The sequence below is a fragment of the Poecilia reticulata genome, chromosome 10, assembly GCF_904066995.2.
Source record: "Poecilia reticulata chromosome 10, P_reticulata-male-v2, whole genome shotgun sequence".
Lineage (NCBI taxonomy): Eukaryota > Metazoa > Chordata > Actinopteri > Cyprinodontiformes > Poeciliidae > Poecilia > Poecilia reticulata.
In genome coordinates, this window is record NC_088839.1 from 7577864 (window position 1) to 7604157 (window position 26294).

General features: G+C 40.8%; 3 protein-coding genes and 1 long non-coding RNA gene across 7 annotated transcripts in view; 2 read left to right on the forward strand and 2 right to left on the reverse strand.

Annotated features, from left to right (window-relative positions):
- The first annotated feature begins 626 nt into the window (after window positions 1-626).
- Window positions 627-3413, forward strand: eif1ad (eukaryotic translation initiation factor 1A domain containing). The gene is made up of 5 exons (XM_008419826.3): window positions 627-798; window positions 1622-1740; window positions 1832-1940; window positions 2778-2886; window positions 2959-3413. Exons 2-5 carry the CDS (start codon window positions 1654-1656, stop codon window positions 3188-3190), a joined length of 537 nt encoding a protein of 178 aa, XP_008418048.1. The 5' UTR covers window positions 627-798; window positions 1622-1653; the 3' UTR covers window positions 3191-3413.
- A 2585-nt stretch (window positions 3414-5998) lies between these two features.
- Window positions 5999-10024, forward strand: LOC145553090 (uncharacterized). The gene is made up of 3 exons (XR_014089280.1): window positions 5999-6089; window positions 7569-7671; window positions 9567-10024. It is a non-coding gene; the product is annotated as an uncharacterized LOC145553090 (long non-coding RNA).
- Window positions 7428-12478, reverse strand: LOC103471046 (N-acetyllactosaminide beta-1,3-N-acetylglucosaminyltransferase 2). Its single transcript, XM_008419832.3, has 2 exons — window positions 10673-12478; window positions 7428-8895 (listed from the first exon to the last, which is right to left on the reverse strand). Exon 2 carries the CDS (start codon window positions 8889-8891, stop codon window positions 7488-7490), a length of 1404 nt encoding a protein of 467 aa, XP_008418054.1. The 5' UTR covers window positions 8892-8895; window positions 10673-12478; the 3' UTR covers window positions 7428-7487.
- A 2390-nt stretch (window positions 12479-14868) lies between these two features.
- nrg2b (neuregulin 2b) overlaps window positions 14869-26294 on the reverse strand; it is a 66588-nt gene continuing 55162 nt past the window's right edge. For 2 of the 4 annotated variants that reach the window (XM_008419828.3, XM_008419827.3), the window contains 6 exons: window positions 25058-25187; window positions 21852-21979; window positions 19902-20117; window positions 19228-19314; window positions 18578-18761; window positions 14869-17933 (listed from right to left, as the gene is read on the reverse strand). In XM_008419828.3, coding sequence (XP_008418050.1) covers window positions 17457-17933; window positions 18578-18761; window positions 19228-19314; window positions 19902-20117; window positions 21852-21979; window positions 25058-25187 — 1222 coding nt within the window. In that variant the 3' untranslated portion in view covers window positions 14869-17456. The remainder of the gene's footprint in view (window positions 17934-18577; window positions 18762-19227; window positions 19315-19901; window positions 20118-21851; window positions 21980-25057; window positions 25188-26294) is intronic. The other 2 variants (XM_008419831.3, XM_008419830.3) reach the window with 1 other exon arrangement.

A 26294-nucleotide genomic window follows, 5' to 3' on the forward strand; every position in this document is an offset into this window, starting at 1 on the left:
CTGCAAACAAGTTGTCTGCCTTTCACATCAATGGTAGATCTGTGTTTGTTGCCTTTTGGTTAAAAAATGTTTGTTATTTATTCAGTGAAGGCCTGAGTATCTATTTTACTCAAATAGAAGAAGCAAAAGTAAAAAAGTATGGTGTATTAAAAACTACTTTTAAAAGTATTCCTGTACCCAAAAGTTACTGAAGTAATTGTAAGTATTTAATACCCACATCTGTACAGTACAGATAAATTAACCTACCATTCCTGCGTTTGGACTTAGAAGCCGTAGGGAACCCAATGGCATTATTATATGCATCTTACAAGCATTTAAATGTTGGTGATCTTGAACATTGCTCTGATTTCTGAAAGAAATACAATTCCCATAATGCAAATTAAGAATAACCCAGAAATAGATAACCCTTGCTTCCACAGAAAGACACCTGTAAAATAAAAATAATTGTTTCCCAGCTCGCATTAATGTTTCACATTTAAATGGAGGACAACATATTACTGTTGTATTGAATTTTCATTTAAATGTACTCTTAATTATCAGAAAAGCATGTGACAAAGAACAAAGTAAAAAAAAGAAGGTAAATAAAATCATACTGCTTTTACTTTGAAAGTAAAAAGCACGTTAACAACGGAAGTGAGACGTTTGTTTTTGGTGTTTTCAGAAAACGTGATAGCATGTGGCATATTCATTGACAGAACAGGCCCTGTTATTCTGTTCAGCTTTTCTGCTCCCCTTTTTTTGTCGCTGTTAGGAAACATACAACGTTTTGAAACGAGACTTTTGTCTCTAGTTTTCAAGGTAGGAGCGGAAATACAAGTAGTAGCTTTCAGCGTAGCCAGTGTTAGCATATCAAGCTAAGTTCTTCGTATCATTAATAAATTATGTACGGTATTAAGAATATGACCGCATTCAGAGGTAGCATATTCAAGTGTGTTTGCTTTTTTAAATCACTTTTGTGACTCTTTGTAGTTGTCGACACTTTGATATGTGATAGTTAACTCAGTTTGGTTAATGTGCAGCAGTGTTTCCAGGTGTAACACAACGTTCTGTGATCATGCCACTTGCGGACTATGAAAGGATTTCCGTTTATTTTAAAAACATTTAAGAGTTTCCAAATGTAGTTATCTAGCGTTTTTTTTTATGTCTACACGCTTATTCATTTATCGGTGTGTCAAACTGATTTTATTTTTTACCAGTCATGTGCAAATTATGTCCGTCGTCGTCACAATAATATAGCAAATATCGTGATAAAACTCTAAAAACCATATCGCCCACCCCTACGTATTAGTATTTCAACAGTAGTAGTATTCAACTAATTTTTTAAACAAATTTTGGTTTCTGTAATGTGATAAATCATACAGTGTTGCCCATCTCTATTTGTACTGATTTTGTTGGTAGTGAGGGATGGGGAAGGACATGCAGGGTCGTCATGCCGGGAATCGAGCCTGTGACGGCTGTGTCGAGGGCTGAGGCCTCCATGCATGGGTCGTGCTTAACCCCTGCACCACCACAGCATACCCCTCTCCTGAGAATTAAATGTTTGACAAAGTGTGCTAAAGTATGTGCAGAACAAGTACAGAATATATTCTGACTTTTTTGTAATTAATTTTTTCTCTTCAAGCTGGCGAAGGAAGCTGCTACCCATAACTTAAAATGTCACAGGCCACTAAACGCAAACATGTTGTGAAGGAAGTTCTGGGAGACTTCATCACTCCCACGGAGAACCAGCAGATTGTGAAGGTAAACATTTTAATGTGCAGGTCATGAACAACACTCAGGAGGACGTTTTAACCATTTCGTATCTCCTTTCTCCACCTGCACACTCTCACAGGTGACTGGTAGCCGTGGCAACAACCTCCACGAAGCGGTCACGGCTCAGGGCGAGACGTTCCTGGTCAGCATGCCCACCAAGTTCCGCAAGAACATCTGGATCAAGAGAGGTGATTTCAAGAGTAGGATTATTTTTCTGTAAATGAAGTCATTGAGCCATTCATGAGTATTTAAAGATGTCTAATGGGGACATTTGTGTTCAAATATACCCATTCTACCTTTGGACCAATATTGATATCTGATAATATTGTTGTCATGGCCTTACCAATAAGGTAACCAACCCTTTCAACATCTTCAAGGAAACAATCACACTACTGACATTGCTTCATTTAAACCCCCCACAATCATGTGCTGCACCACTATCTCTGTCACATGACCAAAGAGCTTGTGACCAACTTCCTCCCTGTCCAGAAACAAACGGCATAATGGTGTTAATAAATATCTGTTGGTAATAGTGACCCAGTTTTCTTTACTGGAGCGAGACTGATATGTTAAAAATTGATGAAGATCGGCCGATATGCCTGTGTGTTAACGTAAGTTGCGTTTCCATCGCAAATTAGTTCCGCAAAAAAATTCACCCAATGGAAATGCAGCAGTTTAAAAAAAAAACAAAGAAAAAAAACGCTATTTCCACAAAAACAAATAAATGAACTGAGCTAGGATGAAGCTGTTTTTGGTCATATTGAAATTGGCATATTTCACAAAACTTTGATGGAGACACTTTTATTTTTTGCATGTCACGAGTCAAGTGATCAACAACTGGATGTTATTACAGGCAGTCACTACAGAAAAGACGGAGACGACATCTTGTTTTGGGAATATGGGTATTACAGGGGAATACCCCATATTGTGTTAAGAAGTTAGATTATGATCACTGTAAGTTCATATTTGCCTTAAATCCCTTTGTTATAGATTAATTTCCTGCATAATTACATTCCGTTTCTCAGGTGATTATGTCATCGTGGATCCTATTGAAGAAGGGGAGAAGGTGAAGGCAGAGATCAGCTTCATTCTCTACAAAGATCACATTCAGTACCTGCAGAAACAGCAACTCTGGTGAGTAGAATCCCAAACTCCCTCAGAGGGAGAGCAGTGGAAGCCCCCTAAACCACGAAGTGTCTCTTTAAGGCCCGAAGGTTTTATGGAGGAGCAGTCATCGCAGGACAAGACGAGCAGCAAGGAAGAGGAGGCAGAGGGGAGAGATGATGAAGAGGAAGGAAGCGACTCAGAAGACGACGACAGTGACCTCTTCGTGAACACAAACCGCTGTAACTACCAGTACAGTGAGAGCGAAGATGAGGACAACACTGAGGAGGAGGAAGAAGACGAGGAGGAGAAAAGGACAGAAAATGGATCATAGCAGCTTGTGAGCTGGAAAGATCCAGTGACTCTGACTGATCCTGATTCCACGATGATTTCCAACGTTTGTTTTTGTGCAACGGCTCCCTCTGCAGGCCAGCTGTGAGAGAACAGCCGAGGGCTGGAGTGGCTGGGCTCCTTCAGTGAACCTAATTGTTGCCGTTTCTACCAAAAACAATCTAAAATGTTCCAGTGAAACTTAAATACAACTAGAGTAAGCATCAGATATGTTCCTGTCTTTCCTTCTAAATTCACGGTAAAACTTTTATGCCTCATTTTTCAGGTCGGTTTCTATAACAGCCCTAAACTGCAACTGCAACTATAGAGTTAAAAATTTATTTAATCTCCAGTTATCTCTTAAATCGGACAAATAAATCAATAAAAAGTGTAAACTATGTTTTGCTGAAATAAACATATTTTGTCAGCTGGATGGTTACTTTGCCCCTTTGCCGTTCTCCTCTTTTGAACGTGACAAAAACTTTTTCTCCCAAACAGGGAGATGTCCTTGAGTTGCTTTTATAGCCAATTGTTCAAAAATGATTTTCTATGAATTACTGTATATGTTATGGTTATACTACTTCAATAAATGGTGTTTTGGTTTGATCACTGATCCTGGCTATCAGGGATCGTGTTACATTTAAAATATGGTGTCTTCAAAATAACCAAACTAAATTGGGGGATTTAAAAAGGGCATTATTTTCCTTTTTTTTTAAGCTTTACATTATTCCCTCCCCCACCCAGCTCCTTCAGACTAGCCAGCAGCAATTAGCAAACCCCTGTTAGAACTGCGCATCTGCTGAGCTCAGCATAAGAACCACTTCAGTACGACGCTGGTAAAAACGATGTCAAACGGAGAAATGTGACATTCTGAAGGCAACAGCAGGAGCTTCTTAAACCTAGGCACTAATTTACGAAGTCAAATTTCTTTTAAGTCATATTTGATATGTACAGCGATTTCTTTTTATTTTTTATTAGACAACTTAAGGCAACACAAAATACTTCTGACAACAGCAAGTTACTTGATTGTGCTAAATGATACCATGTATCACTTGTTAAAAAAGTACGGTAACAAAATATACCCCACTGAATATAAAAATATCTAAAAACAATTTGAAAAAATATACATTAATAAAGTTCCTACAGATAAAATTAAACAGAAACTGATATAGCTGGTGAACTGTTTTGCGATGTAACTTGCCATTATCATCTTTTTATTGGAGATGCTAACATTATCAAATGAACAGAGTGGTTCTGTTCTGTTTCAGCTGTTTGGTCGTGATGCTAATTCTGACCCAGCAGCACATTTAGGTTTAGCAGAGACGATCCCTCTGAGGCTGCATTACCAAAACGTACCACTATTCTCAGTAATTTAGCTTCTGTTTAAACTGCATTACTCATGTAAACATCACCAATGACGCAAGAAAGCAATAATGCTGTGTTTTATTGCACATGCCTGCAAGGCCGAGGTATTTCTCCATGATTCAGAAGATTCCAAATACCAGTGAATCCAGCTGAACCAGTCCTGTGGTTAGTGATTTCACCCCAAATGTCAGCCTTGGTTGTATCACAAGTATTAGGTAAACGCTAAAGCTTCTCATCCTGAAGCTTAAAATGATTAAACCCACAACAAAGCTCCATGATTTGACTTTAAGATACAAGATTTTTTTCTGCATCACTTTCAAAATAAAATGGACAGTAATTGTTCAGATTTAAGTAGGGTCATTAATTTGATTGCATTTACTCAGACAGCGGTGGTTACTCATACATGAGCAACATCCTGGAAGTTGTGTCAATGGCTATCAAAGAGTTTTGTTTTCCATTTTCAGTTTAAATCAGCTCTGTACAGAAGCCAGTATTAATTCAAAATTATGGGGAAAAAATAGATAAAACCAGCATATAAAAACCAAGAAAATAACGGCTGTGATTCACACAAAGGTTATGTAATAAAGGAACGAGTTGTTCCGAAAAAAGCTAAATTGTTTCATTTCTATTCTTTTCTTTTCAAGTGTCCAAATGTGGGAGTGTTTAAGCTTCTTAAACAGGTAGTTACATTTCTTAGAAGAGCAACTCAATGTTTCTTACAAAGAACATGTATTGTGTGAGTGTGTGTAATGAACCTTTTGTTTCTGGCTGATGTACTGTTGTGTTGGCAGAGGTTTTATGTGATGCGATCAGAGGGCTTAGCTCTGCAAACAGCAGTTCGTTCCTCCGAGGCGGGGCGCAGTGGGGAGGAAATTCCTCTCAACCGTAACTCTCTGCTTTGAAAAGGTCGAGTTAACCGGGAGGGGCACTTGTTAATAAAACTCCACGACGTGATAAAGATACTTGACTGCAGTAACTGTCTGTGTTGAACTGTGATTGTTTCTTAGAGGAGTATTTAAAGCTCTGAACTGAAATACGGATCTTATTAAGGTTATATTGTGACAGAAATCATATAATTTCATAAAAAAATTGGGGGGAAAAAATCCACAAAATATCCAGTGGGGAGTATTAATAATCTTAAAAATCCCTTCAAAGTGGTAACTGTGCTTATCTTTGAATCACCATCGATCTTCATCTTTCATGCTTTATTTAAACTTTCAAAAAATGCAAATGGCCTGCATCTGTCTAGCACTTTATCAAAGGGCTTCAAAGCACTTCACCCAACATTCAGCCATTCACCCACTCAAACGCTGATGGTGGCGAGTTATACTGTAGCCGCATCTGCCCTAAGAGAGACCGGCACTAACAAAGTTGCTCTTGAATCAGGACCACTGGGGATGAAGACCACCACCAGTAGGCAGGTGAAGTGTCTTAAAGACACAATGACTGAGATGGGGGGTAGGTTCGAACTGGCAGCCCAATGGTTACTGGACGAAATCCAACCTCCTACGATGGATCATCTGAAGACCTTTCCAGAGGTACAACACAAATATCTATTTGTTTAGATAATTTCAAGAAACCATGATTATCAGTGGAGCTCCTGGAATTACTTTAATAACCAAAGAAAAGGAAGTACAATCAACAAACGAAAAACGTTTTGGGACAAGCTACACTCATATCTAAATTCATTTGGAATTGGAAGAAACCTCGTTTGAAACTGAGAACACTTCAGTGAGATAAAACACTTGGATCTTAAAACCGAATTTTAAGATGTATTTTTGGTCCTTTGTGCTCCAACCTTTGCTTGTATGGTTGAATCCTGAGGCCTCTGTGTCTTGGAAACCAATTGAAGAAAATTTATCCAAACCATACAGACTGGAAAACTTGGTGTATTCTAATATACCTCCTAAAGAGGCTAAATCACAATTAGGACCCATAATTTCTTTTCTTCTTAGAACCTGTCATTCTGTGCTGAATCACACAAACATCAACCTGAAATGGCATAAACACTCTCCTATATTTAATAACTTTTCTATCCTCATTGGAAACAAGCATTTCTCCTTCCCTAGGTGGAGGGATAAGGGTGTCAATGTCCTCAAAGACCTTATAAAAAATGATGGCCTGTGTTCTTTTAGTGACCTACAAACTGTGTACAATTTACCAGGTTCTACATTCTTTTTTTATTTACAACTCAGATCGGCCATGAAAGCGTAAGGTGTGCCATGGGGTGTGCCTCTCCCAACCCATCCCTTCTAGAACGTCTTGCCTCGCGGGATCAGACATGTGGCATTGTTTCTAAATTAAATAAATTTATTTCGGATCCTCGTGCCAGGCTACCCTGTAGAAAATATACAGGCTACCCTGTAGAAAATATACAGGGTAGCCTGTATATTTTCATACAGGCACATGTAGAAATCTACATGTCCCGTAGATTTCTACGGGACATGTAGAAATCTGCTGGGATACAATATGGGAGAACCTTCACAACACATTCAAAAGTCCTGACCACCGGCTTATACACTTTAAATTTATCCATAGGATGTACTTAACACCCAGGAAACGTCATGCTATGAAAATTATCACATCTTCTATTTGTGACCTATGTACACTTAAGACTCCAGGCTCTTTTATGCACATGTATTGGGATTGTCCCAGTGTGGCTGCTTTCTGGGGACAAATCTCTGCCACGTTCGATTATCGCCATCTTTGTCACACTGTTTTTTCTATTTCTATGTCTTATTCCACCTATTGTAACTACAGTATACTGTATTGCACATAATGTTGTGGATGTAAAACAAGTAAGATAAAAAGATTTGATCGCAAAAAAAAAACAACAAACAAAAGTTTTCCAATGTGTGGAAAACACATTGAAGCAGTCACAGTTGATCAGAACCGTTTTTAGTATAGTTTTTTCAGATGAGAGTCCAGAGCTGCGCTTAAACACTCGGTGGCGGTGTTGCTTTCTTCTCGACCGCCCTCAGAGGTACATCCTGACATTGTTCCCTCGTGTCTTTCAGGTCGGCCCACAACTCGACTACTTCTCTGGGGCTTCGCTTGTGGACCAGAAGGATGGTGTGGTACGAACACGGCTGTGCCTCTTCCTTCTCGGTGAAGTCGAAGGTGAGGAAAGCCGGGTGGTGGACGGGATGGGCGTTGAGCCGCATCATGCACATTCCGACGTAGACGTCATCAATAGGAAACAGGTGGACTGTTTTAGAGATGTTGTGCAGGCGTCTAGTCAACTCCCCAGAGTACACCACCCCTCCACCCCCCGCGTACATGGGGTAGAGCCCCCTGTAGAAGCCCTCTGGGATAAAATACTTTGATCTCCTCACTCGGTTGGGCAAAGCAGACCCTATCACCTCGCCGACCATGAACTCATGCAGGGTGTTGCGGGATCTGTGCTTTTCTAGCTGATCCTGGAGGTAGCTGATCAGCTTTGGGGTGTTGACAAAGACGTCATCATCTCCCTTCAAGACAAAGAGAGGCTTACCGCAGTGGCGTGAGAACCAGCTCCAGAAGAGCACGTCCTTCAAAGTCAGGTTGAAAAACGTGTCTTTGAAATCCCACTGCAGAATGTCTCCGTGACGCTTACTTTCTGCTCTTAGTAAACGGGACATGTCTACACCCAGGTCTTCTGGGGTTTCTTTTCCCAGTAAGAATACCCTTCGGATGTATCCTCCGCCCACATCTCCGTCGCTTCTGTTGATCCTCTGTCCCTCCACCCATCCGACCCGACCCCAAGTCTGTCGAATGACCCGTCGGTTCCTGAAGTTTAGCGCCGTTGACTTGATGGCAAAAAGAATCAGCGGAGGCTCCTTCTCCTGCTCTGACTGAGCTCCACACTCTCCATCTGGTTGGATGAGGATAGGGTAGTTCCTCTTGTGCATGCTGCTTGCAAATTCTCGTACCTGCTGTGGCAGTCTCTTAAAATTCTCCCTCACGCTGGCCATGGCGGTAACTTCAAAGTAGCTTTGGTGCAGCAGAGACTCGTCAGAGCTACTTCGTTCCAACAACGTGTCGAACTTTTCCTTGCGCATGATGGGGTTGAAACGGCGGTCGACGTGCCGTTGGAGCTGGTTCCACAAGGCAACGCATCGCAGATGTTGTTCCCAGAAGGTTTTAGGGACGGAGGGACTGCTGTCGTTGCTCGAAGCACCTGCGGCTATAAAATGGGGGCTCGCCAGATTTGGGGAAACCATGGCGATGCGTCTCAACACCAATGAACTCATGTGCAGATAAATGGTGACAATGGCGTAGCTGTAGAGCAGGGTCAGGCAGCAGCATGGCGTACACACGCAGATCAAGATGCTTCTCAAGCGACAGCAGCGTCGTGCCATCCAGCTGAAAATGAATAGAACAGTTGTTAGTTTGGAGAAATCCAACGACGTTAGACTGTCGATAGCAACCATTCCATGTTTACCTTCGTTTGGAGTTACAATAATATGAATTATGTTACGTTTAGTCAAACATTCTGGAAAATTCTATGCTTTGCAAGCATTAATAACACATGATTTTATTCGCAATTTATCATACAACCAAAAACTTTAAGGTGTTAGAATTTTACTGGTCTAGCACAAAGAGATAAGCTAAGCTAATCTAAAAGATAAACTAACAGTTTAGATGGATAGTCATTTGTTTTTCCTTACTCTCTCTTGCAGTAAGGCATGCCATTGCAATACACTACCCAAATGATAGTTTTTAACTTTATTAATTAGCTTTTCACTGAACTTTTAACATATTTTTAAGATTTCTTTCAGCTGCTTAAGTTTTGGAAAAGTAAATTCTTCTTTCAGAACAAGGGCAACATGTTTTCATTTACATGTGCGGCGCTGGTGTGTATTTGAATATCAAATAAAGTTGCAGCTCTGCCCAAATCATTTACAGTCCAGGCAATTTCAAACTAGAAATTATAATTATTTAAACAGAGTCTGTTTGTGACAGTTTGTGACACTCCATGAGATGATCAAAACCTGACACGCTTTATAACTTAGCTCTCTACGACTTTGTTTCAGACAATGTGGGGTGCTCTTCATCATCTCAGAGAGCTTGAAGACATTATGATAGTTGTCATAATGGATCCTTGTCTACTGGCTTTCTAACCACACAGCCAGACAGAGACTTAAAGAGGAGCGGCAAAAGCAAAGGAAGCGGATTAGCAGTGCTAGCAAACAACTGATATCATCCAGGAATGGCTACTTTGGAATATTGTCTCTGCTGCCTGGAATTAGCATGTTAGCATGACATCCAGGAGGTTGTCATACAAGCAACAATGTCTTCAGACAGAGGTCTCTTCAGAGCCGTTGTAATACTGATTGCTACTGCAGATACTTCCTGCCTCTGCGGATACTTTCATCACATGAGCTGCAACATTTAATTTCCCTTTGGGGAAAATATATCATTTCATTTTTAAGTGAAATTGAGCTGTTCACTACAGTTCTGATAAAATTAAACTTTTCCTTCCTCTTCACAATTATTCACTACAATCTGCTGTCTGTCACAAAAACTCAACAGAACACTTTAAGATTTGTCATCATAATGTGGCAAAATATGAAAAAACAAACAAAAACAAAAAAAACAGTGAATCACTTTGGAAAACTGGGCGTATGTTGGACTAACTAAGCTTCTAGAATCATTCCTGGAAACTGAAGAATGTGGTTAAAGCACTAATTGTGTAATTTAACCAGGCTGCAGACTTCAGTGTTATTTTTTGTTTTTTTTTTATTTTTTTTATTTATAAAATAAATAAAAATAGCTGGAATTTGTTTTGAAAACACATCAGAGTAGCAAAATAGAGAATTCACATTTAGAGTGCGGTGATATTTTGGAGTCACTTTAGTAGGAAAAACTACATCAAAAAAGGTGGAAACATTACAAATAAACAGTAAAACTTTTGTTTCACTCACAGTTGATTTTTCCTCCTCACCTTGCCTGAAACATCCACTTTGCTATAAAGCCACGCCTTCAATTTCACAAAGTTGGTGTAAAATCACATAAAACAGAAAAATAAAAATAAAAATACTCCACGCATTGTAAAAGAGTAAAACACACTCATGAGGTATTTTCTAACTTCTAACAGAAATAATTTGTCGATCAAAACTTGAATGAAAAGTTTCCTCACCCGTTTCAAGTGAAGTCCTGCTGGCTCAGTGAAAACTCGTCCGTTTACTGGGGCCGCGGGCGACGGAGCTGAAACTAGGAACCGACCTGTGAGGCGGCTGTGGCTGAATGGGAATTTGTCAGGCTGCTGATGGATTCACCCACCGGCAGGCAGAAACCACAGAGCAAGAAATACGATGTTTCTATCTCCAACGCTAACGGCCCAGGGTGAAACCGCCGGCCGAACCGGAGGCGGGGCGGTCGCCGTTGTCAGGTCGTCTTTAATCTAAATACAGTTTACAGCAACGTGCATTATTAGATTTTACTTCTAAAATTGACAGGGTTTTTCATGCAGGGCTCGTTGTTTGCTTCTGCATTGTTGTGTTGTTTGGTCATGGCACTTGGCAAAAGCTAATGATTGAACCGTCACATTATCCAATTATAAAAGGAGTCTAACAGCTTACAAGGCATTTATTAAGAAACCTCCTCGTTGGAATTCCTTCCGTAGAAACCCAAATTCCCACCAAACGAGTAGGCCCGTCTTCCTGCGGAGACGTCATCCCGTTGAGCAGACATTCCCGCCGAAGCCACGGCGAAGAGAATCAAGAAAAACTGATTTTTAGAATCCCATCCACCAAAGAAAAAATATTTCGCTAATGCAAATTACAATACATCATTAGGTTGTTCTGTACATAACTGGGTATGAACTGGTGATAGTAGGCCATGTTATCAAAAAATAAATAAAATAAATAAAAATCTAAAACTTTATTGTTTTCGAATACTGGAGTTTTGTCATGCAAATATCACATTTTATTACAACTCACCTGGTAAGGGCCTATGACCATACCTTATTTCTCGCATGAAACATGCATTCATTAAGATAATAAAAAAGAAATTAAAAATTTAAATCTGAGTCTCCCCTAAACTCCTAAAATAATTGACACCCTCTCAATACAAGTTATTTGCTATTTAAATTATAACTTAAGTTGCTTTACTTTTAAACCTTTTTGGTTTTTCCATGTCCTGGATGGCTGAGAACCTATAAGTAGATTAAAAAAAAATGAATATCTGGGAAGTATCATAACTTAAACCTAACACTCAAAGCACCAGGGTTTTTATAGAAAAAATATTCAGATTTTATTTTGTAGTATTAAAGGCTCTATGTTGAAGACGATAAGAAATATATATATTTTTTTCTACCGTCAGCTGCTCTGCAATTCCAAACCCCCCTCCCCCTCCCGAAATCTCCCTCTCCTTGTGAGGTTTTCATCTCATTTCTAATCAGAAACAAACTTCTTACGCGAAAGAAAATCACCTTAAGTCTAAACCTGACAGGCTTATGATTCATTTTAGGCTTACTTGCACATATTAGATAACTCTTCTTGAACAATTGTCCATCATAGGCTTTCAAACAGTTCTGAAAAAGTTAATTTCTAAAAAGAATACAAAGAATGTACACTATACTTCAGTAACATTTCATGAACCAAGATTTCAGTTCAGATTAAGTTCAAGGTAAATGCTGCCCTCTAGTGATGCAATGTGAAACTGGAACCCCATTCTTTTTTTTTTTTCCAGGCTCAACAATCTGTCTCTTTTCTTTCTTTCTTTTTTTTGGCAACTTTTGCAAAGATGACAGGACGTTTTCAAAATTGTAGGAATAAAGTTTTATTTTCCATATGAAGGGGTGGTTTTGGATTTTTCTTCTTTTACAAGTAGTATGTTTTTGATAAAACTTGCAAAAAATTTCCTAGCATATTCCAAGAATGATGGACATGAAGAGAAGGGGAATTTATTGCTGGATGTTTAAAATTATGATTTTTTTTTTACTCGTTTTATATTTTTTCTTTTTCTTTTTTTTACTGATGGAAAACATTTGCTGCTTTTTCACCACTACCAACCACTAGACATCGGGGAGGAAAAGTGAGAGGAGAGAGAAGGGAATTGGCAGGTAAAAAAGACAAACTGCTTGACAAACAAACGTTGAAGGGCTGTGTGTCTCTCTCTCTGTGTGCGTGTGTGTGTGTGTGTGTATTAAAGTTTGAGTGTGTCAGTGTGTGTATGAGTGACATTTATGTGTGTATGCGACAGGTGGGTGGGGAAGTGTGGGGTGAGGAGAAACAGGGTGGGGACGGGGGAGAGAAGTTGTTAAACATTTCGACTAGCTCTAGAAGCACACTATCCTCACTTGCTGATTTTCCACGTTGTAAAATCCCGGACTGATTACAGTGACAATACGATAGAACTATAGGCGGAACGTTTTTTGGGGGGGGGCAGGGAAAAATACCCAAATGATTCACCTCTACTGGGATTCCGAGCGGGATTTGTCACCTTGGGTTTTTATTTTATTTTTTATTTTTAAAAGATACTCTATATCTCTGATCCATGCATCGTCTGTGGAAGGAAAGAAAACAGAACCTAAACAGGGGAACGAGTTCGATGGGACACAGTGACGTTCATCCTCAAAGAGTCTCCAAGGGGTGGAAGAGTTTTGGTCGGCCTAATGTGAGTGTGCTGCTCTGTGTGTTCCAGACGAGGGGTTTAAATTCCTCCGCTGGTTGCTTTCGGAAGGTCCTAAGAGTGAGGTCCCAAGGTGAGAGGAAGACATGATGGCGGGAGATGGTGGGAAAAACCCCCCAGCAACAACAACAACAACCCCCGTCAGGCGCCATGACGAAGCAAAAGAAGCTCAGGCGATCAAAATGTCGGAATCACAACTGAGGACGTGTTAACCTGGATTATCACACACACCGCCACACAAGTGTGCTTTGTCGCCTCTTAATTCACGTCCAAGCTGTGCCGCCCACTACCGTGACGAAAACACGTGAAAGTTTGGAAAAGAAAAGACAAAAACATCAGGTGCATCTCAGTAAATTTAAACGTCATTCAAATGAATTCAAAAATGAAACTCGTATGGTCCGTCAGAAGCTGTGATTCCTTTGACCAATAATTGCGCAAATTCACATTTTGAAAATAAATTTGCTCAATGGAAACACGGCATTTAAAAAAAAACAAAAAACTCTTGATTTTTTGATAAGACGTTTTGCATTGAAATTGGTTTATTTTTGAAAAACTACAATGGGAACACTAATCGCGCCACACCAGTCATGTGATCGACAACTGGATGTTACTACTGGCGCAAAACACTAAGAAGAAAACAGGAAGTAGTGGCATGTTTTTAACGACTCATGTGAACAAGCCTATTCACATGTTGCTTTAATTGCATTTCTTATTTAATGGAAAGAGCAATTACAAAATTGTGGGTTTTTTTTTCCAACATTAGCAGAAATATCGACAAAATTTTGCACACATTTCTAGCAGAAACGAAGCTAGAGTGATGCAGTTCAAGCATTTTGTTACTGTTGATTTTGATAACTAATGAAAAACCAGATTTCAGGGTCCTTGGAAAGTTTGAATATGTCATAAGACCAATGAAAATAATTCAGAAATGCCATATTCTAAAAAGGTCGTCTTTCTACCACAAAGTGAATGCGTTCAGTAGCTGAGCTGGACTTCTTTTGCAGCAATGCGGTGTGAAATGAGAACAATCAGGCCTAATGGAAGCCTGGTGCAGGCGTACCATGGTGCTAAAGCAGAGGTGTTGGTACTACTGGAAGTGTGTTGGGTTGTCAAGTCCTGCCCAGAGCCGGATTTACAAGGATGTGGGCCCCCGGGCTGGAGACAGTTTTGGTACCCTATCCGATAAGGAAATATTCAATAGGTACTCCTAAACACCAGCAGGTATGAACTGATGCATCGTAGGTTTAATACGTCCTCTAGCTAACAACTCCATGTTGTTCCCAAACAAATCTGTTATTACTTAATAATGTTCAAATACTTGAATATTTATATTAATAAAACTCACATGATTTAGGCCTACGTGTTCTACATAAGGTAGAGTGTTTGCAAAACATGTATTCAGTAAAAAGAATAATAAATAAAAAATTAAAAACAATCTTGGGGCACCCAAGATTTTTGGGGGGCACCCCTCCCCCTATAAAATTGGGGGCCCTGGGCTATTGCCCCTGTAAGCCCTTTCTACAGTGTAGCATAAGTCCTGCAGGAAAATGAATAAGAATGGAAGACATTCTGTACTGACTGGAATTGATAAAGCACAGCGGACTCACATCAGCAGAAACGTCACTCTGGACCTTAAGCAGAGTGGATTCTGAACCTCTCTGCTCAAACTCTGGGACACTGACTTTAAAGTGAAATGCAAAATGCACAGCACCTTTTGTATTTTTATTGATGGTCATTGCTGGACAACTGTCGAGTCAGACGTTCACTGTGAAGGCCATAACATAGTACTCCTGTTGCACATTCGATTTATTGGCATATGACTACATGATGCCAAAGCTCCTGCATCACTTTGCATGTGAGATAGACAATTTGATCACTTTGGATTAGCAAAAATGGATGCTGAATGCTTTTATACACCATGTATAAACAACGTGCAACTGTTATGGAAAGACGACAAACTCCTGGAAACTGGAAGCTTGCCATACCTTCAACTGGGCCACTAATTACTTAGAGGAATAACCTCTAGATCTGTAATTGATCCACAAATATGGGAAAAAATAATAGCATAAAGATATGGTAATGTCAAGGCAAAAGTAGCTTGCTCTGCTCTGTGAACTCCACACCCTTAATCCCAATTAAAACTGCATTCAGAGCAGGATCAAAACAGGTTATTCAAAGACTAGCATGAACTTGACATTTCACAGCAAACAGGGAGCTGGGCATGTTTACATTTTAAATCTTTTCAAATTGTTCTCTGTGATATTCTAATTTTGTAAACCAAAATTTTGGGCCCTCATTAGCTGTAAGCTAGCCTAGCCATGACCTTCCTGCACATTTCCGCTCAATTATGATCTTGCTTCACAGCACAGTTCTGTATGAAGCAAATAACACAGAACAAGGTGCTTATTCTTACCAGGCTAGCTGTAAGCTACAAGCACCATAATTCAGCTCAGCCATGGACTCTGATGACATTTTAAATGTTACCCAGTCGCTAAAGTAAAAAACAGGCAGACTACAATTCTGAAACCACGCAGGAAAATCAACGTCATCGTTCACAGCTTCACTTTCTTTTCGCTGATTGGCCCCGGTAAAAATTCTACCGGAGCCAATCCTTGTAAACGGGAGAACTGTCTGAAGCGAGAAGATTTTAATGGAGCGGAGAAGCACAAGAAGGCAATGACCAGGCTACTAAATGCTTGAAATGCGTCCTTTTGTGTGTAATATGTGAGTTCCACTTTTTGAATTGAATTAGTGACCGAACCATTTTGATGACATCGTAATTTTCTGAGCTGCACTTGTTAGCCGGGATGACGTCGTCCTCTCGGTGTGGGGGCGGCGTGAGGCAGAATTCCTAGCAAGGCCCCGGATGTGCCCTCAGCACAACGGCGTTCTCCAACTTCACCTCCAACATTTTTGGACTAAATATCTACACGTGCTCACTTACATACTTACATACATACAACTTTTTGAATATTAATAATAATAAAAAAATAAAATAAAATTGAAAAAAATCTGTGAATCCCGTTCCCAACTTCAGCGCCCTAAACTCGTGGCTATGAGTTGTTGTTTTTTTTCTTCTGTTAACTCGACGGAAGTGAGAGAGTGTGGGTGGGCGGTGGTATGGGTCTGGCCTCGTGGACTGATCTGAGACTGGGATGACGGGGACGGTGGAGGGGGCCGGGGGAGGCTCTGTCTGCTGCGAGTCGTTCGGCTGTGATGCGATGGGGAAAGTCCTGAGACACAGTGCGGCTCTAAGCTGCTGGCATAGGAAACGGGCGGGGGGCCAGGCAGTCCACAGGAGGCCAGAGTCAGGCTGGATATTACAACTGGACTGGTCGGGTTCAGTTCGGGTCGGGCGGCTCCCTGGCTCGCGCGAGGGAGGTGCTTACAGTGCAGTGGAGCTTCTGGCAGCGTGGCGACCGGCGGACGCGTCAGGTGAGGGACCGCAAACTAGGCTTTATGAAAATCTCACACACACTCATACTAATGTAATGACAGCACCCTGAACATCTACACGGATATCTGAGGTCGCCGTCCCTCTACATACGACACCTGACCGCCCTTCTTTCCGACAGAAACTACGAGAAGATGAGTGACGGGCTGCAGACACGGACGCGGCTAATGACAGATGAGTGTTCGTCAGAGGAATCCACCCTACACATCCGGCTGGACCGCCGCGCGGGGCGAACTCATGTAAACAGACACCTTGTACACAGAAAGAATCGATATTGCATGATGACGTAATCAGATCACAGTTCAAAAAGAGGAAGATCCCAAATCAGAGCAAAACATAATAATAATAAAAAAAATAACAAAATCAAACCCAAACCAAAGCAATAGGAAGGAAGAGGGTTGGTCTCTATAAAAATGAGGAGTCTTTATAAGAAAAGCTACAAAAACTCAACGGGACCTCCGACTTCAGCATACAGCAAAAGGCACCACAATATTATTCTATTTATCTAACTTGTGAAAAAATTGGCACGTAATTCTCCTTTTTTCATCTCTCATAATGCTGTAAATCAAAAAACTTTACATATAAATATCCCCCCATTATAAAAAAAGTCTTTGCTGTTAGCTAGTAGACAATTTTTGCTGAAATGAAAATAAATATTTCATTTGTTTAGAATATCTGTCTGTTATACAAAATAAAAATATTTCTCCTAGGTGCAGGTCTCTAGTCCACTGGTTCTGTGAAGGAAGGAGGAGAGGAGGTGTGTGAGGTGGCGGGGGTCGTGGCGGGACGAGACGGGACGGGGGTGTTACGGGTGGGTGTCGGGGGAAGTCCGGTCTTAAAGGGGCATGTTGTCGGCTTTGGAGCGCTGTGACTGGGAGCTGCGGCTCTGCCCGTTGCTGCGCGCGCTCGGCCGACTCAGCCCCCGGTGAGTCCGTGTGTCCGCGCCGGACGACGAGCGGTACCCCGAGCCGGTCAGCGGCTGGTCCATGTTCATGTTCTGCATACTGAGGAAAGGCGTGCTCTCCCCGTGAGCGTCCTCGTCCTCGTCCTCTTCCTCCTCCTCCTCCGACTGACTGAAGCTCTGCGAGCTGTAGTCCCGAAAGCCCGCCGAGCGCTGGGACGTGTGTCCGTTGAGGCGGTTGCGCCGCGGCCGGCGCCGGCTCCGGATGGGTTCCCGGGAGGAGGCGTACTCTTGCGTCGTCTCGTAAGCTTCATCGTCCGGGAGGTGGTAGGGGCTGGACGGTAGACTTCCTGTGCTCTCTGTCAGGTAGGGCCGCCGGGGTCGTCTGGGCTGCCTGTATAAACTTCCGTCCTGGTGCGAAACAAGGGGAACGGGTCAGAGAAATCTGATGTTTGCTGAGAACGAAACTTCAGAAGCAGTTAATCGATAAAATATTCGATAAATATTGGACATCTGGAAATCCTTGAAATATTAAGTGGGTGCAGAAACTTCAATGTATTTTGCAGTATAATGAAGTGAGTGACAAAAATATTAATCACAACACATATTTTCACAGTATTCCAATTTTTTTCACAGCTCTTAGTCTTTTGCACATCTACATGAGCCTGTCGTGATAGAAAACTCCACCTGGCGGCCCATCACTTTGAAAAGCACTATTCTAGCCAATCACGATCTTTAAAAAGATTAATGATTTTGGCTCATACCAATTTTTTGGTCTGCAAAGTTGCTAGCGACAAAGTTGCTGAGTCGGGCAACAGGGCAGTGACTGTTGCTAACCGCACACACATGCAGACATGACCTGGTGGTCGTTTCTATCAGTCGGACACAGAAGTCAAAACCACAGTTTTCAGATTTTATTGTAAACAATTTTCCTTGTCTACATCCTTGTCTTCCACTTCACAGTAATGTACTTTAAGAGGTCTCTCGTTCCTCGTCTTGTTTCCCTGCTACCGCCTAATGACATCGGTAAGCGTGTGTCATGTCTGCCTACGTACTTCGGGGCATCTTAGCAGCGGTTGGTCGTCGTCTCTGTGGTAAGCCGCGGCAGCAGGGGGCAGGGAGAGGGCTTGGCTTGTGTTGGGCGAGGTGATCTGGAAGGTGGGCACCTGGGGTGGCAGAGGGGGGTAGTGGAACTCCACAGGAGACAGCCGCGCCGGCGTGGTCAGCGCCGACACGTATCTGGACGGAGAAAATAAAGATGAAAAGCAAACAGAGCAGTAACTGAAGCAGCAGAAAACATGAATTTGACTCTCAAATTAAGATATTTTAAGATATTTGATCTCACATGCCTGCTGAGCGAGTGTTTAAAGTACCAATCACAATGCAGACATTTCCCCATGACTGTGATGAATTAGTTTTATCCTTCAGTTATCGCTACATTTGTGTAGCTATAAATTCAAATGCGAGCTGGTTAACTTTTACCTTGTGTGTTTCTACTAAAGTTGTTTGAGAACAAGAAAAGAGAAAGCTGGATGGAAACATCTCTGAGACGTCAGACACTGGGTGTTTTCACACCTGATAGTGCGGTGGACTCAGTTCCAATGGGGAGGCAAAGGTGCAACATTTGTTACATGTTCAGCTGCTTAGTTTCGCTTTCACACTGCACTGTGTCAAACGATACCAGCCACCTGAAAAATGTGTTCACCTCCTTGCCTGTGGTGGCGCTGCAGCAAGAACCACTGAAGGAAATGACACAAAAACTTCTGAAGAAGACGCTGAGCTCAGCTTCCTTCTGCACAAAATGGAAACACAATTTTGGCGTCAAATTTTGTGGGATTTTGTTTTTGTCTTTGGTAAGCAACCACGAGTCGTTTCTCCTGCTAGCGCTATCCCTAGCACTTTTGTTTTGGTTGTATTTACCCACAATGCCCAGCGCTATAGTCCGCTTCCTGCTTTTGGAGCGGTCGCTGGTCTGTTCAGCATTCACACCGCGCCAAAATTAATCTCAACTGAACCGAGAACGAGGTATTTAAGTGGACCAGAGTTTGATCTGGACTTTCTGACAAACCAGAGTTATGTTAAAGCGAACTAAAGACGGCTGGTGTGAATGCATCCATTGTCTCAGTGATTCCCTTCTACCTGGTCATTCAGAAAAACATGTAGTCAAATGATTCAAGTTCACATGTTAAATCAGCCGAGATCGCCAACAAACCTCTGATATTAAAAAATCGTTATTGCATATATGTTTGATAACAAAATCGTGTCAATGTCAGCTCTTGCTTACGCTTGTTACACTTGTTGTCAATGCGGTTTAAAGATGACAGATGCTTAATGATTTAGTATTCTGAACCCGTTGTCCCAAAAGAGGCTTTTCTTTACCTGTCACTGTGAGGCGAGTCTCTTAGAGAGTCGTAAGAGTCCCCGTACTGCATCCCCATTCCCGACACGTCTGTGCAACCGTAGTTGGCGGCCCGCCTCGCCATGCATGCCGGGCTGCTGCACTTACTGGTTCCCACGGAGCTGGAGAGCCCACCCGACTGGCAGTCTGAGTTCACGCTCTCTGTCCGCTCCATGCTCCACGTCTGCTCCTCGTGTCTGCAGGTTAGCATCGGGTGTGAAAGGTTAAAGCAGCATTAGCAACGTGGAGCTGTGTAAGTTGAAAGCATAAAAACTACGGAGACAGGTTAGGACCATAACTATTAAATCAATCAGTCAAGTTTATGTGCGTAGCACATGTCAACAAGGCAGTTCAAAGGGCTTCACATCATAAAAAACACAAAAAACAAAGTCATCAACAATTGAAATGGTACATTTTGCTGAGTGCCGTCGTTACGGCACTGTTGGTATCGAAACGTTGGTCGGTGTTTTGTTTAAACTCTAAACTTTTGGGTTTTTAGAGTACCGGTAGATTTAAAGGAACTCGGTGTTTCGCCTGTTTTCCAGTTTTCTGGATGTTTGTTCCAGATTTGTGGTGCATAGAAGCTGAATGCTGCTTCTCCATGTTTGATCCTCCTGATATTTGCTAACTTGAAAATAAATGGTTAAAAAGTGACAGAAAGGAGAGCTAAAATTGAAAGCTAACTTCTGATCTAGAACTCTGAAATGAAAATAATGAATAAATTAAAAAATAAATAAAGTTAGAGGCAGTGAAGCTAATAAAATAAATATATTGTCATATTCAGTAGGTTAGAGCATTAATGAAACGTTGTCCTGGTGGATCCAGTCTCTCACCCAAAAAATATTGATATCAGCCACAACAAGATAAAGACAATGGATGAATGGAAGGTATTTCTCATGTTAAATATTTGTAGTAATTCTTGGAAGCCTTTATTGCTGTTAATTAATCGTAATTTTCATGAAAATACAACATTTAAAGATTAGAGCATCAAACTACATTTAATACCGAAACGTGTTTTTTAGGAAAAGTACAGCTGTAAACTGTAGTTGAGCTACATCAAAATAAAGACATGCTGACATGCTAACAAGCTAACAGTTCTGTGGTGTTTGTAGCTTGTGAGCTAGCAGACTACGACAAGACACCTTTGTCTTCCTCTTGTGACGAGACAAGAGTGACAAGTCTTTGTCTGCTGGTTAGGTTTAGCTACCAGCGATGATGAAAAGTTGTTACTGTGTAAAATACTGCCACAACAGACAACATTAGCTCATAGCGCTGTTAGCTCTACAAGCTAACTGCCAGGCTTACAAGCCACAGTCAGTTTGCAGACATGCTACTTTCTGGAAAAACAGAAACATTAAACCTACAAAGAAATACATTTTGAAAGTGTAAAAGAGCATATAGAGGGAAAAAACATAAAATTGAAAGCTGTTTGAAAAATATTTACCGTATATATCGCCACCATCCTAAAATCTTGGCCTGTTTCAGTTTTTGCCAAAAAATGATATATAGACCAAAGGAAAAAAAATCACTTTTGGCAAAAAAAAAACTTACACAGTACAATATTAAAGTTAGGCCTCAATATATAAAAAGTTTAATACAAAAATACTACACGGAATTACATTTTCACAGATTGAAAAGTGCCACATGACTATGAAATAGAAAACTTTTTTTTACAGAGTTCAAGATAAAAAGTTATTTTCATCATTTTGGCACTGATCTTGCTCCAAAAACAATAAAAACTTTTAATACGCCACAGTTTATTTTTAAAGTACAAAACTTTTATTGGATTTGTTGATTTTGCTGCATCAGTGCTGGTGCCTTTACCAACACACTTGGCTGCTTGGCCGTTTATTGTGTCCGGATTCTAACATGCGCGAGTGTGTGTGTGCGTGCGTGTGTGTGGTGTGTGTGCGTGTGTGTGTTTGGCCTACCTGGAAGCATGTGAGGCAGTGGTGGAGTGATGGGAGCGGGTTGACATTCGACTGCCTGCATAGTTGCCAGCACCCTCAGCTCCATGGCTGATCACACACTCTGTCGTCGGGACACTCTTTGGGATGTACTGCAAAATCAAACATAAAAACATGATTCACTGCATTTCCTGCCTCCCCGTCTTCTAAACTCACACGGCGAAGCGGGGCGGACGATTAACACACGCAAATTACACAAATGTAAATCTGACAGCCATTACAAGGAGATGCTTCAGCGTTTTATCGGCCTCCGTCTCTGCTGACTCATGGCCGTTAGTCTCCAGGAGAGCGATAGGTGTTCTGCTCTCTCCTTAACATCTATCAAGCACGTGGCACTAAATTTCCCCCCGTGTTGTCAGCGGATCAGAGTTTTATTAACACAAACACCTTCTTGGAGGCAGAGCTGCACTGAGGGCTAAAAGAAGTTTAATTGTTGTGTTAAATTTTAAGTCCCAAAGTGAAACAGACTCCATCAGCAGTGGCGGCTAAGCAGGCAGTCGAGGCTCACTGCGCAGTTTGCCTCCTTTGTCCTTGCTTTAGTATTCATGAATTTCCTGGGGTATTTCTTATAGACACCAAAATTATAATTAAAGGGCAGTAAAATTTAATTAAACACAATGATATATCTGCTCTTATTTAAGCGGTTGCTGTAGGCCTTTGCTGAAGATTGGACACCCTGTAAAAGCTCAAAACAAGAGATAAAATAACGGCTATTTTTAACGTGACGCTACATTCATGTTTGGTGGGAAAAAAACTGAAAATCTCTAGACCAAAGAGCATATATATATATATATATATATATATCAGTGACGTGCGGTCAGGGGAGGCAGATGAGGCAGAGCCTCACCTGTCATCATGGAAAAATAATATCATTTATAAAGATATTTTCACCCTGTGGTTTGTACTATAAAGTACCTATTTTTTCATTTAATTTTACCAAATCTGATTATTTGTTTCTTCAAAATCGCTGAATTTTCGCATTTTCCCATTCAAATGCTTGGAAGCGAAGCCGGCCAGGCAGCAGCGAGCTGAGCCTCTCGCTAAGTGCACCGGTTGCCATTCTATGAGAGCATGCTAATCCTGTCTGTACGTCGCCAATAAAACGGTTAAAAACATTTAATGTATGAACTGATTTTCTATAATTTAGCTTATGTATTTAATGTACTGTGTTTTTATTGTCACCGGCTGTGTGTGTAACGTGTTTTGTGTGCTAAGGAGCGATCATAAACGGCAGAGAACAGATTCGAGACGAGGCAGGGAGTTCTCGTGCCTCATCGCTGGGGGCGCTCATGAAACCAGACATTGTGACTCCACAACTGCAGAGTAAGAGACAGTAACAGAGAGTTCATAGACATAATATAAGAGTAGACCCCGCATTGGCTGCTCTGGCGCAGGAAATACGGCGGCCATCTTGGAGCGGTAGTCCCTCCTACTTTGCTCAATCAAAACAGCAGAAGATGCCTCAGCACTGAGGGATATTGTTGTTCAGATCTATGGATTATTGATGTGAGGGCTTCACAGACAACATTTCACAAGAAAGATGGACATATTATTGTGTATATATTGTGATTGGTATATTACTTTACTGTATTTATGTCCACTGGCGAGGTACCAGCTAATATTAGCTACAGTGCTTGGTGTAATACGGGTTCAGCCCCGCTATGAAGGCTAACTGAGATTCCGTAAATCTAATAAAATGTATTATTCTCTAACATTGACTTAGATTATCTGACACGAGAGCCTACATTAGAAATGAAACAATGTAACATACATTATAAAACTTATATTATGTGTTATAACATTCACCAGCAAAGTTTACACAGGTGGTAAAGACTATTATTTATATGTAATTCTTTCACTAGTAAGATACATCCCAAATCTTCCGTTTTGGTTTTGAAAGTTTCATAAAGACACGATGTGAGGATGAAGAGGGAGATATCTATAAAGAGAGACAGATTCACTGTAGCACGGATGAATCTCACATCGGATTTTGGACTCAATCTCAGCTGCTGAATCTCTCTGAAGCTAGAACTCGTCGGCTGAAAAACATATATATCTATATATATGTATGTATGTACATACATACATACATATATATGAACATGTATCCAATATATATTATTCAGTATTAATCATTATTTATTTGTGCCATTATTAATCATTGTTTAATTGTGTTTGTATAGTTATATAAATATGTACTGAGATTACTAAATAATTTATTAAATAAATTATGAACGGCTGTGTGCTTTGTAATATGCTCATCATACATCAATATCAGAATATTCCATTCCTATTCTATTGTTATAGCCACTAAGCATATTTAAATATGCTGAACTATCTATTAAAAACATACTTAAAAATACAATTGTTTATAAATGTAGCTTTGATAGATGTTTGAATATGATTTCCAGTAACAAAAAAGCGTGCTATGATCGATTAAATGCGCTGATACGTCATTGTGCTGCTAAACACATAACGCTGAGTGGAGTGGTGGACAGCTCCAAGATGGCCGCCCTAAATCTTGTCAGCGACAATAGGCGAGAGCGGTCCATGAGGCGTCTATCCTTATATTATGTCTATGAGCGAGTTAGCCATACAGTAGCTGTGCTCACACAGAGAGCGAGAAAGACGTGGTTTTGAGTTGTACTTTAATGGTTTCTCCCTTTGCTGTTAAGCACAGCACGAAATCAATAATATCTACATGTCTAAGTTTGATTGAGATAACGGAATGATTCTGCGGCGCGGCTAAGCATCACATGTTAAAGAGTAGTCTTTTTGCCCTCCAGCATTGTACGTTCGTTTCCACTCACACTCTTCGTCCTCCAACGTTCCCACGGCGTCTTTCTGCCGCAAATGACAAAAATCCCCCTGCCGCCGCTAAATCACACGCCGAGAGACGTTATTCTGTAATTATGAAACTATTTGCCCATGAAATCTTCCAGAGTGGCTATTTCCTCTTCATCTCGCCCCCACCTGACAGACTCTTCCTCTCTTCGACGCTCCCAACACTCCATCATGCTACTTGACCTGTTGCCAGATAACCTAATTAGTTTTGAGATTTTCCGCTGGGTGATTTTTCTTCCTGTCTTTTGTTTCCTGTGCCTAGCTTGTGGCGACCTGATGCGTATTTTTTTTAACTTTTTTTTGTACTTCCCGCTGTGTGGACTCACATCCAGCATGGGGATCTCCTCCGGACCGGGCCCAGGGTGGTTGGGACCATTAGCCAGCACGCGGTTTGGCTGCTCCACGAACTGATTCTGGTTTTGATGTAGGTGACGCTGCATCTGATTCCTCTGCTTCCTGGAGAAAAATAATGTGTAAACATGACAGAAAGCATTAAACTCTTTATTCCCCCCTCCAACCCGACGTCCTGCTCTGTTTTCAAGAATCGTTTTTATTGCTCTGTTTTTTCTGTCACGTCTTGCAAGGGAATAATCAGTTTTTTCTGAGCAAAGCTGTCACGCTAGAGTATTGTTTTCATCTGAAAATGAAACATGTTTTTGTATTTTTGCTGCACGTTACTGTAAAATGCTGCAAACGTCATTATTAGCTAATGCTGCGCACAGAAAAGACCTGCTAGGATTTACTGAAGAATGATGCTTATAACTTTGTCTTCTTTTAAGTGTACTCGGGTGTTTGCAGCTTATAACTGACTGAAGGATGCGCCCAGAATCCCTCATCAGCAAACTGAACAGCAAGTAGGAACGGCAGAAGAAGTAGCTTTATCTAAAAAAACTATGATAATCCGTACAGTTTAGAAACTTTTACGAATAACTTTCCAAGTTCTGGAGAAAGTTCGTAAGTGGGGCTTTGCTGAGTGGTTTAAGAAGTCAGTATCTTACCTACAGGTGATGAGAACTTGGTTTCTAAGCTACTGTTGTAGATGGAAACAAAAATGTAGAAGTAAATTTCTGGCCAAAAACCCACCGCAGAATTCTTCAGATTGATTTCAGAGCATTTCTAGTAAAAACTTGGAAGCTCACAAAATTTCCCAAAAGTTGAACATTAAAAATTTTTCAAACTCAAAAGTTTCAAAGCTTTTTCTAGAAAATTTCTGAGCTTTTTCTAGCTTTTTTTTTTTTTTTTTAAGTTTTCAAACTCAGACATTTCCTTGTTTGTTCTAAAATTTTTCTGAGATTAATGTCAAAATTTCTGATTTTTTTCTAGCATATTTTAAACTGTGGGAGCTCAGCCATTTCCTTGTTTTTTTCTTGAATATTTCTGAGAATAACCTTAAAATTTCAGGGATTTTTTTTGGTAGAAATGTACTTTTTATTGTATCTACAATGGCCATCATCCGTCTTCGTAATATTGGAAAAAATACGGAGGAGGTAGGAAAAACGGTGTCGGCTTGATCTTGATCTTGATCTTTGCTTTTTTTACACTTCATTAATTTTGTAAATGGAT

Bases quoted from the DNA above. Each gene is read 5' to 3' on its own strand.
- eif1ad (XM_008419826.3), top strand. From the start codon at position 1,654: ATGTCACAGGCCACTAAACGCAAACATGTTGTGAAGGAAGTTCTGGGA. The intron at 1,941-2,777 runs GTGATTTCAAGA...TCCGTTTCTCAG, and splicing joins GAACATCTGGATCAAGAGAG to GTGATTATGTCATCGTGGAT. The intron at 2,887-2,958 runs GTGAGTAGAATC...TGTCTCTTTAAG, and splicing joins CTGCAGAAACAGCAACTCTG to GCCCGAAGGTTTTATGGAGG.
- LOC103471046 (XM_008419832.3), bottom strand. From the start codon at position 8,891: ATGGCACGACGCTGCTGTCGCTTGAGAAGCATCTTGATCTGCGTGTGT.